Source organism: Rhamphochromis longiceps, linkage group LG4, assembly GCF_057381845.1.
Source record: "Rhamphochromis longiceps isolate RC_006_pf linkage group LG4, R_longiceps_female_GT1.1, whole genome shotgun sequence".
Classification (NCBI taxonomy): domain Eukaryota; kingdom Metazoa; phylum Chordata; class Actinopteri; order Cichliformes; family Cichlidae; genus Rhamphochromis; species Rhamphochromis longiceps.
In genome coordinates this window covers 8858621-8877154 of record NC_140560.1, presented here as the reverse complement: position 1 = coordinate 8877154, position 18534 = coordinate 8858621, and the positions used below count along the sequence as shown (strand labels likewise).

Below are 18534 nucleotides of genomic sequence, written 5' to 3'. Positions count from 1 at the left end.
TAAATGCTACCGTAGAATCGAGTCAGGACGTCAGCTACTGCTGTTTGCTCGTTTTTTGTTTTTTTTTATGGGCGATCGTTTTCAGGCTTCAAGTAGCACCATTATACCAACATTTCACATTCTAGACATTGTTTTAGGTGTATTTGACCAAACGTTTGACTGAAAATTCACATGCAAGCTTTTTTCAAGGCTGTGGTATTTGCCCGCAAACAATACCTTTCAGCTAGCTAAAACAGAATATTATGCTATCAGCGAGCAACATGGCTAATGCCTTTCACACAGCTTTGTCTCAACTCCAAATAGCCACAGAAGTAAAAGCTAATAACAATTGAAACAATCTTTGAAAAAATACTTACCAAGCATGGCAAACAACTCAAATATGTAGAGCAAAATGTTCTGAAACGGCTACACTTCAGCTTCGATTGGAGCCGTGCTGAGGGCGGAGTCTGCGAATTTACTCTGTTGGTGTCATAGCCCCTCTAGGAGTTCAGAGTTAAGAGGTCAAGAGTTAATGTTTCCATTGTAACACCTCCAGATTTGACACAGAAACACTCATTTTTAACACTCAATTTTAACTACTATCATTTTACACCTCAGAGTTACATTAAAAGAATGTGACTCTGCTTAGAGTAAAATTAACTCTACTTTTGCAAGGAGACTATTAACACCAAAAAATTTAACACTTTTGAATTTGCTGTCAGGAAAAGTTTATTCCCAAGGCGGACAGCAGGAATTAAAAAAAAAACAAAAAACAAAAAAACACACACACACACACAACACATCTGTGCTAAAATTCCACAGGAATAGACATTCTAACAAAACTATAAAATGTTCTTTGTATACTAAAATACCCTGAAGTATAGACAGTGGATTAACACAATGTAATATGAAAACACTAAAAACATGCAATACAAACATCAGAATGAAAATATTTCAAATAAAAACTACACTCAACTACAAAGAGCTGTATTGACTTTGACTGACAGCTTCTTGATCCGAGGAAAGCCATGCAATACATCCATACCTCCAGTGAATGGACATGAAAGGTACCTCTCCAGCTCCACTGCTTCTGGATTTCCTGACCCCATGGACCCAAAGAAGTCATCTTCATCAGATAGGCTGCTGTTTGTGCTGGCCTCACCCAACTCTGTGTCTAGTTGATGTCTGATGAAGGTCAGACCTGTGGAAAGATATATGGTTAAGTCTGTGCATTAGTCTGCTGTATAGACTGCCGAGCTGCTGATGTTTGGCATGAAAAATTTTATCACACCGGAGATGTTTTTTTCCCCTAACTTTTGTCAGCCTTTTTTCCCCCCAACTAACACTATAATCCCAAATCACAGTAACAAGAAAAGTCATTATAAGTCAAAATCTAGTGGCTCACAATTTAAGAGCTCAGGGTCTTTCATCATTTCTCCAAAACGCTTCTGGATTCCATCCCGCAGCGCATCAACAAGAGGTCTACACATTTTGCAAGATGACTCCAGCTTCCTCAGCTTCTCCAGCAACTGGTAAAGTGTTGGCAGCAAGAAGCCCATGTGCACAGATGATTCCCCTTGGAGGATATTAAGGGCCATGGCAACAGGCTTCATCACAGCAGTGTACGCAACCAAAAATCCCATTTCAGCAGATTGAATCTAAAAAAAAGTGTAAAAACAGAAATAGATCATAGCCATTTCTACAGCAATGTAATAACTGTCTTTAAAATTTGCAAATGATTGCAAAATGCGACAGTAAAACTATAAGTAATTGATAATATTTACATTTTTCAGTGTCAGTCAAAGTCACTTAAAAAAAAGGGGTGGATTCACACATTAGTCACAATTTAATATTTAAAAACAAGTTCCATCAACTTACATCTTTACCTTTAATGCCGTGCAAACATTGCGGATTGTTTTCTCTCCTTGCTCTTTATGAATGCGCACAAATCTTTCCACAGCAAGGAACAGGGAGCTCCAACGAGTTTGATTGGGTCGAAGAAACTGCAACTTGCACTCACGTTCCACTCTTTCATAAGCCATGATTGACCTGCTGGTTTTATTCCACAGAGCATGACATTTTGCAAAAGCAGACCGAGACAGTCTCTTGTATGTATCATTGGTAGCTTCTGCAGCAGTGGCATCAACTGTTGATATAAGATTGAGTAGATGACATGCACACTTTTGGTGCCTTGGAAGCTGGTACTCCAGACCTGTGTTATCATCCAAAACGGCAAACACATCTTGATACTCCACCTCTAACTCACTGTCTTCTGCATCATCAAGGATAGGCCCACTATCCTCCTGCCAATTGGTTGTTCCTTCCTCTTTGTCCTCACCATATAATCGAAAGGCCTTCAAGAAGTTTGAACCACTGTCTGTTGTCATCCGGGTGACCTTTTCTCTGATGTGATACTCTGAATGGATTTCCTCTAATGGAGCAGCAAGAACATCAAATGTGTGTGAACCTTTAAGAGGTCTACAAGCCAGTGCAGCAGAATGCCTTTCTAAAGAGATATCATCTATCTAGTGACAAGTCACTCCTAAGTAGCTATACTGTCTGGCAGACCAGCAGTCTCTTGTGGTAGCAACATAGTTCATGCAGTGCTCAGTTTTTTGATGATTATGCTTTTCATGTTCTTCACAGCGTCTTGTATTTTTGAACACATTTTCCTTGTCATTACTGTACACTGAGGTTGCAAGGTTTCCATCATAGTCTTGAAGGATGATGTCTCAACTATAGAAAATGGTTGGTTGGCCTCACATACAAACGTAAGCAGAAGCTTGTCAAATGCTGCTTGTGTTATTCGCCTAGAGCCAGTGAAAGAGTCTGTAAGTTTTGCGTTCTTCATAGGTAGCTCGGTAGAAGAGGATGACTTTCGTTTTCTGTGGCTGTCCATTAATTCCATATACATCCTCAATTTGTTGGAGTGAACCCTCTGTTGGCAGAAAAAAATAGACCATGAAATGACATGTGACTAAGCAATTTCTATACAGTTCTTAGAAAAAAAGAGGGAAAAAAAGATGATCCCGTATTTTTAACCCTCCTGTCATGTTCAACCCCCCACCCATTGACTGAACGACCAAATGAAAGGCCCCCTGAACGACCCACTGGACGACCAAATGAAAGGCCCTCTGAATGACCCATTGACGCACCCACACAACTGAATTTAGTGGTGAAAACTGTTTGTTATGGTAATTTAAGAGCTGTTAAAACAGACCAGTCAATTTTGACAGGGAACACTAAAGTGGGGGGGTGAATGCGACCGGAGGGATAAGTGGGCCATTCAGTGAGTGGATTCCAGTTTATTTCCTATGGCAGTTACTTTTGTCCAGGAACACCACAGGTGTAACAATGCTGATTAAAACACTCAAAATTCAATGAAAGAGGTGATCATTACTTTTATATGTTCAAGTGCATAGTGCAGAGGATATCATTATGCAATCAGATGTAAAACACAATATTTATGAGTGCTTTAAGTTGTGAATTGGATAGATTTGACCGGAAGACTACAGGAAGGAAAGAGAAACAAAGTCATGCCTACATTACATGGGTTTCCACTTAAAAAAGAAATTCCAGATTAAGTTCAAAACAAGAACGTATGCAAAGCTTAGCAGTGCTAGTCAATAGATTTTCCTTCAAAAAAAACAAAACAAAAGAAAAAACCTTTAGCTTTCCCTCATAAACTTCGACACCTTATAACTGTACTTCTCTGAAGTAAGAGTCAGGACAAAAAGTCAATTGTGGAGAAAAGAAAAATATTAAAACTGTCACGGTTTGCCGGGGCAAGCCATGTGGAATATGAAATAGGACCCAAAATGCAGACTGCTTAAGTGGAGGATGAGCTTTATTTACAACCGGATAAGAACAACAAAAGGGGTGGCGAGAAACAGAACGGTAATAACTCTAAACTGGGAAAACTAAACTAAACACGAAACCAGAACACTAATGAGGGTACCTTGCAGGGAGAATGACCAGGAAGCTGGAGGAATAAACACAGAATGGCGGCGAGGAAAATAACGCAGACGAACCAGCAACTACCATGACAGAAGACACAACTTAAATACACCCAGAGAACACAGGGAGATTACACGCAGGTGGGGAACACAGCTGGGAGTGATTATCATGACGAGACTAGGGAGGCAAACTGAAAACACTCACATAAGACGCAGACCTTCACAATAAAACAGGAAACACATACACGCAATGACATAACACACCAACTTAACACAGACTGGGGGACACAGAACATAGGAACATGAACAAAAGAATACAAACACCCAAGGTAACCAAAACCACAGAATACTAATAGACTAAACATAAACACGGAGTCACAGACTCCGGACCATGACAAAAACGGCTTAATTACTATTAGATTATTCTGTTATTATATGTTACCTTATATATGTAATCAAAGTAGTTGAATTAGAATACTGCTGTAGATCATATTATACCCTTTAATATAGAGTGTGTGAGCTGTATGTAGTTTAGTTCTCGTTATACTTTTGAGTTAACAGAACATATTCACTTATTAGTTTATTAGATAAGTGTGCATCACTCTGTATCCTTGATCTGCTGTGAATGTGTTACATGCTTAATTGTTGAATCATGAAGAGAAGATTGTAAGCAGGAGACTCTGTGTCTAAGATAGGGGAGATAGACAGACCACATTCCACACCCCCACCTTACAGAAAGCAGAGAGACAACTGCCGAGGTCATAACTTAGGCGCTGTAACAGAGAAAGAATGTGATGTTTTGGCTTTTACGACTAGATGGGGGCCACTAGAGACTATAAAAAGCTGAGCAACCCGTCACCATTTTGAGACTTGCTGTGACCCTCTTCAGGCATGTCTCCCCATCATGATGGTCCTTATGCTCTTAAGTGTTGAATTGTATGGAAATAAATGATTGTTGATTGAGCATAAATACACCGAGTATTGTCCTTCCTTCAGCCCAAAGATTCAAAGAATTGGGAGATTTCAACAACTTGGTGCCGTGACCTGGATCTTTGGTGTGCTGAGGAAGTGCAGATTTGGCTTTTGGTGAGATCGTGGGGCGAGGTGAACAGAGGACCGGTCCAAATATAAAAAGGTAAGCACAGCCTGTTGTATTTTAAATACCAAATGTGCATATTGGGCTTTCCAAATTAATCTGTTCACTGAGTCACATGTATTTTCACATTAAATTTGTCGGTGTCTGGTTTTTGGCGCGAGATACTAACAACATAAGTTGAGGCTGAATTCCAGTGTGTTAAATAAACTGCTTCTACCGAGAAACTAATAAGACACTACGTTGAGCTAGTTGCAGTAAACTGCTTCTACCGAGAAACTAATAAGACACTACGTTGAGCTAGTTGCAGCCACTTTACCTTCCACATTTAATTTTGTCTAATACTGGCTTCTGTAGCAATAATACATTAGAATTTCTTCTGAAGACGCGGCCATTAGTTCAGTACATTGAAGTCGAGGTTTGAAGTTTGTTTATGGTGTCAGTTACGTCCTGGCTCTTGCCGGCTATGAAATAGAAGTTGATTTAAGGAAAAGCAGATGCTGGCTCACGGTGCAGTTGAACGCTGGCAACGCGAGAGCGAAACACGTCCGTAGGTTTGGTTTATGATACGGCCGTGTTCCGGTGGTGCGGCCGTGAAGTGCAGTAGTGGTTGGTGCTAGTTTTAGTACATTGAATAGAGGTTTGACGGTGGTTTGTGGCGTCAGTCGAGTTTTTTAAGGGCTGCGGTCATAAAACAAAGTAAAATTTTACTTGCCAAGAAGTACATAGAGCAAAACCTGGTTTATGATGTCAGGTATAACTTCGGGGATGCAAGCATCACTTTTATGATGCGACTTTGCCCCGTTGTGGCGGTCATAAGCGCAGAGAAAGGGGTATTTTGGTCTATGGTGCAGTGTGCTTTAAGAAGATCTAACAGTTGAGCTCAGAGGTTTCTGTGCAAATTTCTGCTGATGAGAGGCGCTCTCTGTGTGTCTCACTGATGGTGAAACGCGCTGTGTGTGTAAGGCGCGCTCTGGCTGTGTGTGAGGCGCGCGCTGAGTGTGTTTCTGTGTGTGAAGTCTGAACACAGTGACAGTGACGGTTGATGTGTTTGATTAGGAGGACGCTAGAGCAAAGACACATTTTAGGATCAAAGGTTGATGCCTAGTGTACCTGTGGAAATAATTTTGTTCAAGGTGTGGCGACCCTCCTGGTCGTGGACGCGCGGCCAGGCCCAGCGGCGTCTGGATGCCAAGGTGGCAACTTGGGAACTGAGGACTCCCGCATTAGCTACGGAAATAACACTGGAACAGCCGTGTAATCACGGGTTCACATTTATTCCGGACTAGAACAAGACACATTTTGCGAACAAAGGTTGAGTCTAGATTAGTAAAGAAATATAAAAAGGTTGAATTCCTCGTTTCAGTGGTTGAAATTGTTGTGTGCCTGTCCCCTGACGAGTGTGAAATTAAATAAAGAGGGAATTTGGAGCCACATAGAGATAGACGGGCATAATTGGGTGTATTACTCTGTGGTGTAATAAAAATTAAAAAATTAAAAAAGAGAGATAGTAAGAGGTGTGTAGTGGAGAATTATGACGCTGTCAAGGTAGGCGTGTTGCCTGCTTATCTGTTTAACAGTGATGAAAATGAAATTAAATAAATCTCTTAGTGTGTTAATACAGGAAGCTGCGGACCTGGACCAACTGCCCCCACAAGCACAGCGGCCGAAGCAAAATTATAGGTAATGGGAACCACACCCAGCACGAATCAGCAGCTGTGAAACAGACAGCAGCAAGGAGAGAATTAGAGGAGGAATTAAGAGAAGTTTTTAACACATAAAATTGGGGCCAACGGACTTGTGGAGGTTGGGAAGGCGTCCGGAGCATCACAACAAAAAGGTGAAACAAAAACACACACAAGCAGAGAAATCTGAGAGAAAGGCTCCTTTTAAGGTAACGCCTAGTTTGAGAAAAGATAAAATTAACCTGCCTGCCTACAAATGCACACACATGCAATGAAGAAACAGCTTACACTCATGAACATGTGAAGATTTTCCACCAAGGCTAAAGCAGCGAAACTTAACATACATCTGTTGTTAAAGGATAAATACATTACTGACAAATAAACTCTCTGGGTTGCAGGACAACAATTTAACTTCAAAGAAAAAGACACTGGTCTGACCAACCAGTGAAGACATGACAAATTTAGGGGTTAAAAGATTCAAATTGTGACATGTTTTCTGCTGATTGATTGATACAAGTGATTACTGAATGAAAGAAAATTTCTTTTTGGGCTTTTAAACATGATCTTAAGAATTTTAGCAAGGTGCATGTTGTCCTGTCAGCTTGGTGGGTCATGAGTGGATTATATGGTGAGAAAAAAAAAAAAAAAAAGGGGGAGAGAAGGCTGACACAGGGCCTGCCCCGTTGTTTCTCCCCTCTCGTTGTAATACAGCCAACACAACATCATTTTCCTGTTCGTTTGCTTTTGTTTTTGTCTGTTTTTGTTTTTTGTTTTTCTCTATATATGTTTAATTACAGGCTGCTTTGCCGGCCCTGAAAGCCGAGGCTGACTGGACTCCTGCTCTCCCCATACGTGACCCTGACCAAATGCTGCAACAGCTGGACCCACAACAACGACCTGAAAAAGTCAACAGTGCTGCAGGAATGTGATCTCATGCAGCAGAGACAGAGGGCACTAAACCTAAGGCCCGTTTCACTACACGGGGGAAAATTCCCAGACTGCGTCAGCTGACAGAGCTGTGACAAGACGCCCGCCAAGCCCGAAGGAAAAGTAAGGCCGAGCAAAAGAATGCTGACCTTGATAACGCTGCATTTACACTGTGCAGGACAGTGATGGACCAACACGGATGATCGGGCAGCAAAAAGGGCGTGACCGACACCGGAGGAGTAACTGAGGTCGGAAGGCACCTCAGAATGGACAAAAAACACAGAAGAAGATGCAGGTTTCACCTGCGGTGAGCATGGACACTGGAAAAAGGACTGCCCCAATTGGGGTCAGAACCAGGACGGACTGAACTTTGAGCAGCAGCAGCAGCAATGGTCGCAAACAAACTGAAAAGGAGGAGGGCAGGACCCCAGGGCACGCTTCAGGCCGTGGTTTACCCAGAACACCAGAACAGGAAAGTGATGAACACACACACACACACACACACACACACACACACACACACACACACACACACACACACACACACACACACACGTCTACAAACACACAGATTCAGAATGAAGTGAAATACACACATGAACACGTGCACTCGTTGAGTGAGTGAGAAATGACACACACACACATACACACACACACACATTGGAATGCTGATTCACTGAGAAGTGATGCACACACATACACATGCACACGCTGATGCAATGAAGAATGCTTTGCTTATGCTGATATGCAAAATGCTGCACACAAACATCCCAATGCATAATTTTTATGAGGAGCCATTGATTACCATTGATTACTTAGAATGTGTTATATGTCACTCAGAGGGCATTTATGTAGATTTTAGGAATAAGGTCTAAAACGGTTTGGTTATGAAAACAATGTCTGTGCGTGATGTCTGTTTATGGCTCAAGGCCTTGACTGAATTCTTTGCTGTGCTTCACACAGCCCTGATGAGGAACAGTGGCACAGAGTGAAAAATGATGAATTAATAGTGTAAGTTTAGGTTGGAGTACGGCATTTTCTGTGATTGAAATTTAATTCAAGGAGGAACAAAAGGTGTTACGGCACCTGAGCTTCTCATCCCCACACAATATTGTCCCGGCAGGAAGCAAAACGTTCCTGTGAATTTCTGGTTGATTTTTTGGTTTTGCTTAGCGCTAGCTTGATGTTATCAGTGAGCTTTGGCTTGTGTTCTTTCTCGTAAGCGAGAGAGGGATAGTTTTATGCTTGGACATGTCTGCAACGGGCCCTAGTTTGTGTTATTTCTATTAGTATTTTGTTGGTTACGTCTGTTTTCGTTTTTGTTACAGTGCACTGAAGAAAAAACATCTGAGAGGTGTGATCCACCGGTGGTGATATGTTGATATTTTGTGAGTTCATGATTTAACAATCCGCTCTTTAAACCAGGCCTGAAAGATTGAAATTTAAAGCGCTATGAAATATTATTACTGTAAACAGTTGCAAAGTGTGCTTCTCCATGATTGTAATTGGCTTGGGAGAAATTCACTTATAGGGAACACTGATCTAAAAGGATTGCACCGAGTCAATCCGGTCAAAAAAGAAAAAAAAAAAAACAACAAGGAATTGTTTTCCTTTTAAAATAATGACGTCATCTTGCTGATGATGGATGCTCGAATAGGGTGCGCGAGAGACTCCATTATCAGCAAAATCTGGTATGAATGGGTGTGGAGGTATGCATGTGAATGGACTGTGATGGACTGACGACTAAAAGTTTTGACTGACTTGATACTGAGACAATGACTGCATCAACTTTAGGATTAATAAATGCCAATAAACAATTCACCCAGCGGACAAGAGAAGGGTGGATGCTTCGCTTTGTTTTGTTTTTTCAGGAGCAGGAGGATAAGAGAGGCTGGAGGAGGAGACTGTGGCTTCACATGAGAGTGTGGAACTGCAGACTTAACTCTTGGGTTGGTAATGCTGAGTTACTCTTGTTTGCATTAAGAAAACTGTGCTATATTAGCTGTGTTTTGATTAAGGTATCATGTTATATTATTGGGAATGCCAAATGTTACAGTGGAGAAAACTATTGATATCACTCATGACTGGAATATGTTACTATTAACCATAGCAGGCCACTGTAAAAAGTCAATTAAATTTTATAGAGGAAAATCGCCAAAACTTTAACAATACCTATGAATGACTGGCCACATTCAGAATAGAGATATGCAATAATGAACATTGGTCCACGTGATTTAGGTTCTCACTTGAAATAGTAAGTTATTAAATGTAGAATATAATTGACAGGGACATTTGATAGGATGTGGTACTGCAAAAGAACAAGAGCAAAGTAAATAAAGAAAATATTGTGTTTAGTTTGGATAAATTCAAATTAAAATGTACCATTACACTCAGAGGATCAATATGAAATAAAACATATGCAAAATTTGTATGAAGTACATGACTGATAACTGTTCTGTCCTGAGCTTTTGTTTCTATAGCACCCACTTGACCACACCAACAGTTTCTCGCCACCAACAGGGGGTATTTGCAAAGAATAGGGAGGAATATCATCACAACTGGGAAAGGTAAGCCCCGACGGGGGTGATGACACCATAACTTTCACTTATGGTCAAATTCTTAAAATTTGACCCCAAACTTGAAAATTCTTCAAACATTTAGAGACAGAGTGGATAAACATAATGTCGCAAACCACATAAGGATGGAGCATTTGAATCAATAAGATGGTGAAATAACACGCAGTAAAATGTGGATCAGGTTGATTATGTTTATTCCAGTGTGCAGAGGAGTCAATTCCCTTCACAAAGTTTATAAATTCACTTGAACAAAACTAGGAGCACCCGGTGCTGCAAGAGTTAATAGTCACAATATCCAAGGACAAGCACAAGAGCATGACTGATATGATGGGACTGGGATTTTGCTACACTTAATTATTGCAGACACAACTAAAACTATAACTGAAACTAATCAAAACTAAACTAAACTAGCAAACAAGTGGTAAAAACTGATTAAAACTGATATAAAATTGAAAATCTGAAGTCGAAGCTAAATAAAAATAAAAACTAATGAAAATTGCAAAACTATTACAACCCTGGTCCAGACTAAGATGGCGTTGGACATCTTCAGGGCAGAAAAGGGTTGGTGTGACCAAGGTGTGTTTTGGCTTGTTGTATGTACATTTCAAAATGTTACAGCTCTGGATGGACCAGTTACCAGGGCATGGAAGGATGTCAGACTTTATTACATGAGGAGAAGGGAAATTTCCGGGATTGAGGATCCTCTGGGATGACAAGGCTGGAGCAACGGTACTCGAGAGAAGAATTTCTGATACTTTCTGAGATATGATGTCACTAACCTTCTCTTTTAATTGTCTAGCTCCAATGAATTGACACATGGGAGTGTGTCAAAAAGGGGGAAGTTGAGTCCGAACATCAAACAATGGTTTTATGAACATCTTATGACGTTATTTGAGTGTTTAATAATTTAGCTATGGTAAAACTTAAGCATATAATGTGTTAGACTTAGAAATGGTTCACTAATTTTTGATTTCTTTTACACACACATAGATCATGATTAGAATAAGTCCCTGGGTCAAAGAGTCCTGAACATAATATTTTAAACCAAATTTGAATCATTAGAACAACAATGGATAACAATATTAGATTATCAAGGCTAGGGAGAGAGGTGTTTTGGTTTTCTGTCTCTTGCAGAGAAAGGAACAGACACCAGACGGGGACACGGAGATGTGAGGACCCTTCACAGCAGAGACAGATGTAGGGACTGCCGAGACAGCAACTGGGGTCAAATGTCATGGCGTTTGGGCTCCTGGAGAAGATGGATCCCATAAACACAGCAATAACCATGAAGGGGTTGGCGAAAACCAGGAACACCAGACCAACGAGGTTCAAGAGCCTCTTGGCAAAAAGGGGGACACGGTGGTGACCCCAAAACACACAGATCCTTGTTTGAAATCGGGGCAGAATAATCCCCAGAACTGTGCAATGACTAAAGGGTGGTCTAACCCCGGAGGTCGAAGAAAGAAGCTGAGAATCACCCAACTGGAAGACACTGGTAGCTGCAGCAATAAAAATAAAGGTTAAAAGCTCCTTAGACAGAGGTTCTAGTCTAAGTACGTTTGAAAGGTATAAGGTGGCTTTAAAATGGGAGTGGAAAACTGGAGCACCAAAATAAAGCTGTGGGAGAATTGGGGAGTGATGGGAGTGTCATCTGTAACTGCTGTTATGGTCGTAAATCTAACTTTGCTTGCATCTGAACTGCGTGAACACAGAGGTCATCCCACATATGGTCCACCCGTTAAAGGGGGACAGAGGGCCTCAGGACCAAGAAGAACTGGACCTTGCGACCCTGGAGTGCATGTTATAAGTGATCTCTTTTAAGAGATCAAAAGGGGGAATTATTAGATTATTCTGTTATTATATGTTACCTTATATATGTAATCAAAGTAGTTGAATTAGAATACTGCTGTAGATCATATTATACCCTTTAATATAGAGTGTGTGAGCTGTATGTAGTTTAGTTCTCGTTATACTTTTGAGTTAACAGAACATATTCACTTATTAGTTTATTAGATAAGTGTGCATCACTCTGTATCCTTGATCTGCTGTGAATGTGTTACATGCTTAATTGTTGAATCATGAAGAGAAGATTGTAAGCAGGAGAATCTGTGTCTAAGATAGGGGAGATAGACAGACCACATTCCACACCCCCACCTTACAGAAAGCAGAGAGACAACTGCCGAGGTCATAACTTAGGCGCTGTAACAGAGAAAGAATGTGATGTTTTGGCTTTTACGACTAGATGGGGGCCACTAGAGACTATAAAAAGCTGAGCAACCCGTCACCATTTTGAGACTTGCTGTGACCCTCTTCAGGCATGTCTCCCCATCATGATGGTCCTTATGCTCTTAAGTGTTGAATTGTATGGAAATAAATGATTGTTGATTGAGCATAAATACACCGAGTATTGTCCTTCCTTCAGCCCAAAGATTCAAAGAATTGGGAGATTTCAACATTACTAATGTGGTTTCTAGGAGAAAGGGAGTGATTCTGGATATGTGCATATTTTTTTTTTAAATCATCTCATTTTTAATATGGGCAAGACCTAAGACTGTGGTTCTTTAACCCACGGGTGTCAAGCTCCAGTCTTCGAGGACCAGTGTCCTGAAACCATTAAACATGTCCTCACCGCGAAACGCCGAATTATTGCTTGTTAGGACATTAGCAAGACTCTATGGTACTTGACTGCATACTGAGGTGGCAAAATTCAGCCATTTAATTCATGTGTGTTGGACTATGGACACATCAAAAAGTTGTAGTACACCGACTCTCAAGGAATCAAGCTCGACACAGCAGCTGTAAGACTGACATCCACTTAACCACAGCTAAAAAAGGAATTTAAAGCAAACTTAAAACATGTTTCCTCAGGTTTGAGTTGAGTTGAGCTAGATGTTGAGTTAGATGTTGAGCAAACCGACACTGAAACGTCGGTTTGCTTTGGCTCACACAGAAGACATCGCATTATATAGCTGTCCTTTTGTACTCCTTTAAAGCGAAACATGCTTTGCATATGCGGCCAAGGGTGTTTGTCCTGTTCAGTGTTAGCGGAGACGGTTGCCATTTTTTGATGTATTTCTTCTGTCCGTCTTTGGAAGTTGAAAGGCTTGGGCTACTTGGCCTGCCATTTTATATCTGGTCATGTGACCGCATGGCTACGTCTGATTGGTGAAAGAGTTACCGGTAGCTCCAGTGGCGGCATGATCCATAATTTATATTAGTAGTATTATCCAATGTGTGAAATTAATTATTAAAAAAAAGTAACGAGTCGAATTTTGCAAATGTAGCGGAGTAAAAGTATCGTTTCTTCTTCACAAATGTACTCAAGTAAAAGTAAAAAGTATCATGCAAAAAAGGTACTTTAAAAGTACATTTTTTTTCCAAAACTTACTCAAGTAAATGTAACGGAGTAAATGTAGCTCGTTACTACCCACCTCTGCCAGTTCCACACCACTGAAGCTGCAGCATTTTTACAAACCACTTCTGGTTCATCCGTTTCATTCAACGATCCTCTTTCGCCCTCCTCATTCTCCGTCGCCGCCGGCACACTTTTTCCGCCATGTGCGTATGAAAACAAAGGCACAGCGCCTGGCGTTTTACCCAAATTCTATCGCAATATTTAATTTTCTTGTCGTTGCCCAACATTATACCGGTATTACCGTGAACGGTATGATATGGCCCAGTCCTAATGGGCAGCACATTGAACACATTTTATAAGTGGTCAGAAACTTGTAAATAATTTATGAAAGAATAAAGTTACGTTGAAACCAAGCACACCATTGTTTTTCTTGTGACATTACCAATAAGTTTAATGTGTCACATGGCCCTCTTCCTATTTAAAAAACAAAAGTTGTATCCAAGATGGCCGACTTCTAAATGGCCCCCATGGTCACCACCCATCTTGAGGAGTTTGCCCCCTCACATATACTAATGTGCCACAAACAGGACTTTAATATCACCAACCATTCCCATGTTATTACGGTGTATCCATATAAATGGCCCACCCTGTAGAAAAGCGCTGTATAAGAATCAGTCCATTTACCTTCCCATCCTGATTCCCAAATCCTTTTTTAAATCTCTCGCTTCCTTAATAACCTCATTTATTTGAAATGGTAAACATCAATTTTGAGAAGAGCTCTTCTTCAAAGACTTAAGCTGGATCTCCAATCCACAAATATCAGGTGTATGTTGTAATGGAGACACTACTACCTTGAACCGTCATTGCCATTTAGTCTCATTCAAACAGGAAGATTTATTTACCTGCAACTTCAGGCTCATCACTTCCTCTTTCTTTGTCTTTATGGTAAATGGTAAATGGCCTGCATTTGTATAGCGCTTTTCTAGTCCCTAAGGACCCCAAAGCGCTTCACACTACATTCAGTCATTCACCCATTCACACACACATTCACACACTAGCGATGGCAAGCTACATTGTAGCCACAGCTGCCCTGGGGCGCACTGACAGAGGCGAGGCTCTCTTTACCTAGTAATAATAATAGTAATAGTAATAATAGCCATCATACTCTTAAAATTTGGTCTCAGGTTAGGAAGAGCCTTGGTCTGCGGGCTCACTTCTGGCACTCTAAGGGTCTCAAATCTTTTGTGCAATTATATGCAGATGGACAATTTGCAAGTTTTTCTCAATTATCTACCAAATTTGGCATTGCTACTGCTCAGTCATTATGTGCAGACTATGACAGTATAATTGTTCATTCTGCTGACTCATGACTGTGCAGCAATGCACAGTTCGAATCACATGATCAAGTCTGACGACTGTGGTGGGTCTCACCAGCAAGAGCGATGAATACAGAGAGGTGAACTGATGGAGGACCACAGACTATTGTAGATTCAACAATTTGTCTCTGAACGTGGACAAAACAAAAGAGATGATTGTCGACTTCAGGAGAGCACAGAGAGATCACTGTCTACTTAACATCGATGGACGCTCTGTGGAGGTCGTCAAGAGCACCAAATCCCTTGGTGTCCACCTGGTGGAGAACCTCTCCTGGTCCCTCAACCCCAGCTCCATAACTAAGAAGGCCCAGAGGTGTCATTACTTCCAGCGGAAGCTGAGAAAAGCCCATCTCCCAACACCCATTCTCATCACCTTCTACAGAGACACTGAGCAGCTGCATCACTGTCTGGTATGGTAACGGCACCGTATCAGATCGCAATACCCTACAATGGATAGTGAGAACAGCTGAGTAAATCATTGGAGCCTCTCTTCCCTCCATCACAGACATCTGCAAAGCCACCAGCATTATGGAGGACCAAACACACCCCTCACACACACTCTTCACCCTGCTGCCTTCTGGAAAGAGGTACCGGAGCATTCAGGCCCTCACTGCTAGACTGCAAAACAGTTTCTTCCCCCGTCAGACTCCTGAACACTCAGTGACTGACACACACACACACACACACACCCTCATACACATCACTGCACAGTCTCACACACACACACACACACACACACACACACACACACACACACACACCTTCAAACATCAAGTTACTTTTTGCACAATGTTCAGTCTTTTCGCACAACCCACTGTCATTGTTGCACTTTTCTTTTGCACTGTTGTGTCTGTATTGTTCTGTTCTGTCAGGTGTTGCACTATAATATGTTATATGTAGGGAGGAAACCATAACATGAAAATAATGTGAAAATTCTGAAGTACTCTGTTTTGTACATTGCACTAAAACTTTGTAAAGTTAAAAGTAAAAAGAATTTTTAAAGAATTTTCTCAGGTTATGTGAAGATACTTCAGAGAAAGTACTCTAAAGGTTACACACACCTAACCTCTAGAGGCCTTTCTCAGAAGGTTAGTGTTGGCTGGAAAATGTGATGGGACACTGGGACCCCTAATAACACACCAAAATGAAAACCACCGCTTGACAGTATCCTTCTCACAAATCCAAGATCCCTCACCAACAAGGTGGATAAACTAAGGCTGTAAATATCAACAAACAAGATGAGCTGGGACAACTGCATTCTGCTGTTAATGGAGACACTGTGATTATCTTAACAGGCTACACAACAGTTCAACATGATAGGAGTAAGGCATCTGGTAGGAGCAAAGGAGGTGGGATATGCATATATATATATAAACAGATGATGCACCAGTGTAATTGTGATAAGTAGGCACTGCTCAGATGATTTGAGTGTGTTTATCAAATATAGACCCATAAATCTGCCACAGGAGTTTACTGTCATACTTCCTACTGCTGTAAATATACCACCAGATGCCAGTCCTAGTGCAGCCATTGGCCATCTTTATAACACCATCACCAAACAACAGAGTACATATCCTGAAGCTGTCCTCATCATATCTGGCACAAAACCAAGACAGCCTGCAGAATGCTCCTCATGGATGATAGCTCAGCTTTCAATACCATCCTCCCTCACAGACTTCATGAAGTTTGTGATTGACACCACAGTGGTTAGACTCATGTTTGGCCGGGGTGAATCCCCTTATAGGGATGAGCTGGAGCAGTTGTCTATTTGACATCTTCAAGACTAAGGAGTTAGTATAGATTTGAGGAAGAATGGGACAACCATACAGCCACTTTTCATCAGCAGGTAACTTGTGAGGATTCCTCCAGTGGTGACTCTTCAATAGAGGGCACCACTTGTGGAAATCTTTTGCGCAATTGATTGAACAATTTAGTGCTATTGAGACATTGTCACAGCACAGGCACTCTTGTCTTGAAGAATAGTCTTCTAGTACTACTGTAATACTTTAAAAACACATATCTGCACTGTAGATACCACACAAATATTTGTGTAATCACAGTCCCCTTAGACTTGTATACCTGCAGTTTTTTAATTGCAAAACTTTAAGAAATATGAGTGTTTGTGTTGATTTTAGATTTGCATTTATTTTTTAAAATCTGCATGTTTTACAGGCACCCGTCTTCCTGACTGATCTGATTACATTACAAAGGTGATAAAGGCACAGCCGTGTCCGTAACGTAATAAGATTTACCCTGGTGCTGCTACTGGCCTTCTACTGCTACTACATTGAAAGCATACTCACCTTTTGTATGTGTGTGGTACAGCAGTTGCACTACAGCACAGAAAAGAAGGCACTTCAAAAAGGTTACCACCATTGCCTAAGGAAGTACCGGCCACCCCATCCCGACCTTGCAAGAACCTCTCAGTGTCTGACAAGGCAAAAAACATCAAGGACCCAACTCATCCAGGCTACTCCGTCGGAGCTCTTGCCCTCTGGCAGGAGCAAAACAGGAGGCAGGGACTAACAACTTTCTCCTCTAGGGCAGTAATGGCACTAAGTGCTAAATCGAACTATAACGTTGCTGCTCTGAGACTAGCTTTAGGCAAATATGCAATAGCAGTGTAATTGCTGTTATTTTGATGGAAGGAGTTATTATTGCAGGAGACTCAATATGATCCAATTCCATTGTTGTGCAAACAACAACAAAGATTCAGTGGTTGTGTATCCAATGCTTTGCTCTTGGTGATGTAAGGCTTGGGTGCAGCTGCCATTTCATGAAGCTCCCCATGCACGGTTCTTGATCCATCTGAAGGCCAAATTAAGTTTGGAGATCTGCAGCTATTGATTCTACAGAAAGTTGGTGACCTCTGCACACTAGATGCCTAAGCTTCCACTGACTCTGCCACAAAGTGGTAGGCCACACAAAAACAGCAGAGTTCCTGTTGTTCTCAATGGCTTCCACTTTGTTACAATGCAACCAGCGGTTAACTCCAGAATAATTAGTAACAAAGAAATATCACACCTAATTGTGGCACCAGAGGTGTCCTATCACGGTACCATGGTGGAATCAACTCTACTTGTGGTAGCAACCCATTCTTTGACAAATGTTTGTAGCAGCCCGCATGCTTGACTTTATACGCCCGAGTTCAATGATTTGGATCGGTGAGTGAATATTTTTGACAATATAGTGCGAGTACGATTGACATACAAGTCCACAAATAGTCGATGGAAATGGCAAGTGTTGCTGTTCATTCCCTTGAGGTAAAGGACTGCCTTGCCTTTTCAGTTATTTCTGTCCACAGGGCAGGTTATTGCTAGTACATTCATTTAATAGTTGAACGACTCATAATTTTTTGGGTTGGCTCACTTCTTTTAAACACCATGAGCTAATGAAATAAAGCTGCCATAGACAAGTAAAATAATCACCTTTTATTTTACTATGTGATTGAGGACATAAAATTCTGAGATTATGCATTTTATTTTAATTTTACTCATTTAGTAACTATTTACTCAACTTTCCAGGTTGGCATAATTTTATCTGATAGGGTCACTCACATTTGGTAGTCAGACTTTAAGGACTGAGAT

General features: G+C 41.1%; 1 protein-coding gene across 3 annotated transcripts in view; it reads right to left on the bottom strand.

Annotated features, from left to right (window-relative positions):
• The window catches only part of LOC146670969 (uncharacterized), a 34041-nt gene extending 21385 nt beyond the window's left edge, over positions 1-12656 (bottom strand). For 2 of the 3 annotated variants that reach the window (XR_014911393.1, XR_014911392.1), the window contains exons 1-4: positions 1866-12656; positions 1385-1637; positions 1025-1180; positions 357-479 (exon numbers count right to left, since the gene is read on the bottom strand). Coding sequence is in view for 1 of the 3 variants with exons in the window: in XM_085403117.1 (XP_085259243.1) it covers positions 1025-1180; positions 1385-1637; positions 1866-2366 (910 nt within the window). In the remaining 2 variants the exon portion in view is untranslated. The remainder of the gene's footprint in view (positions 1-356; positions 480-1024; positions 1181-1384; positions 1638-1865) is intronic. The other variant, XM_085403117.1, reaches the window with a different exon arrangement.
• Between the last annotated feature and the right edge of the window lie 5878 nt (positions 12657-18534).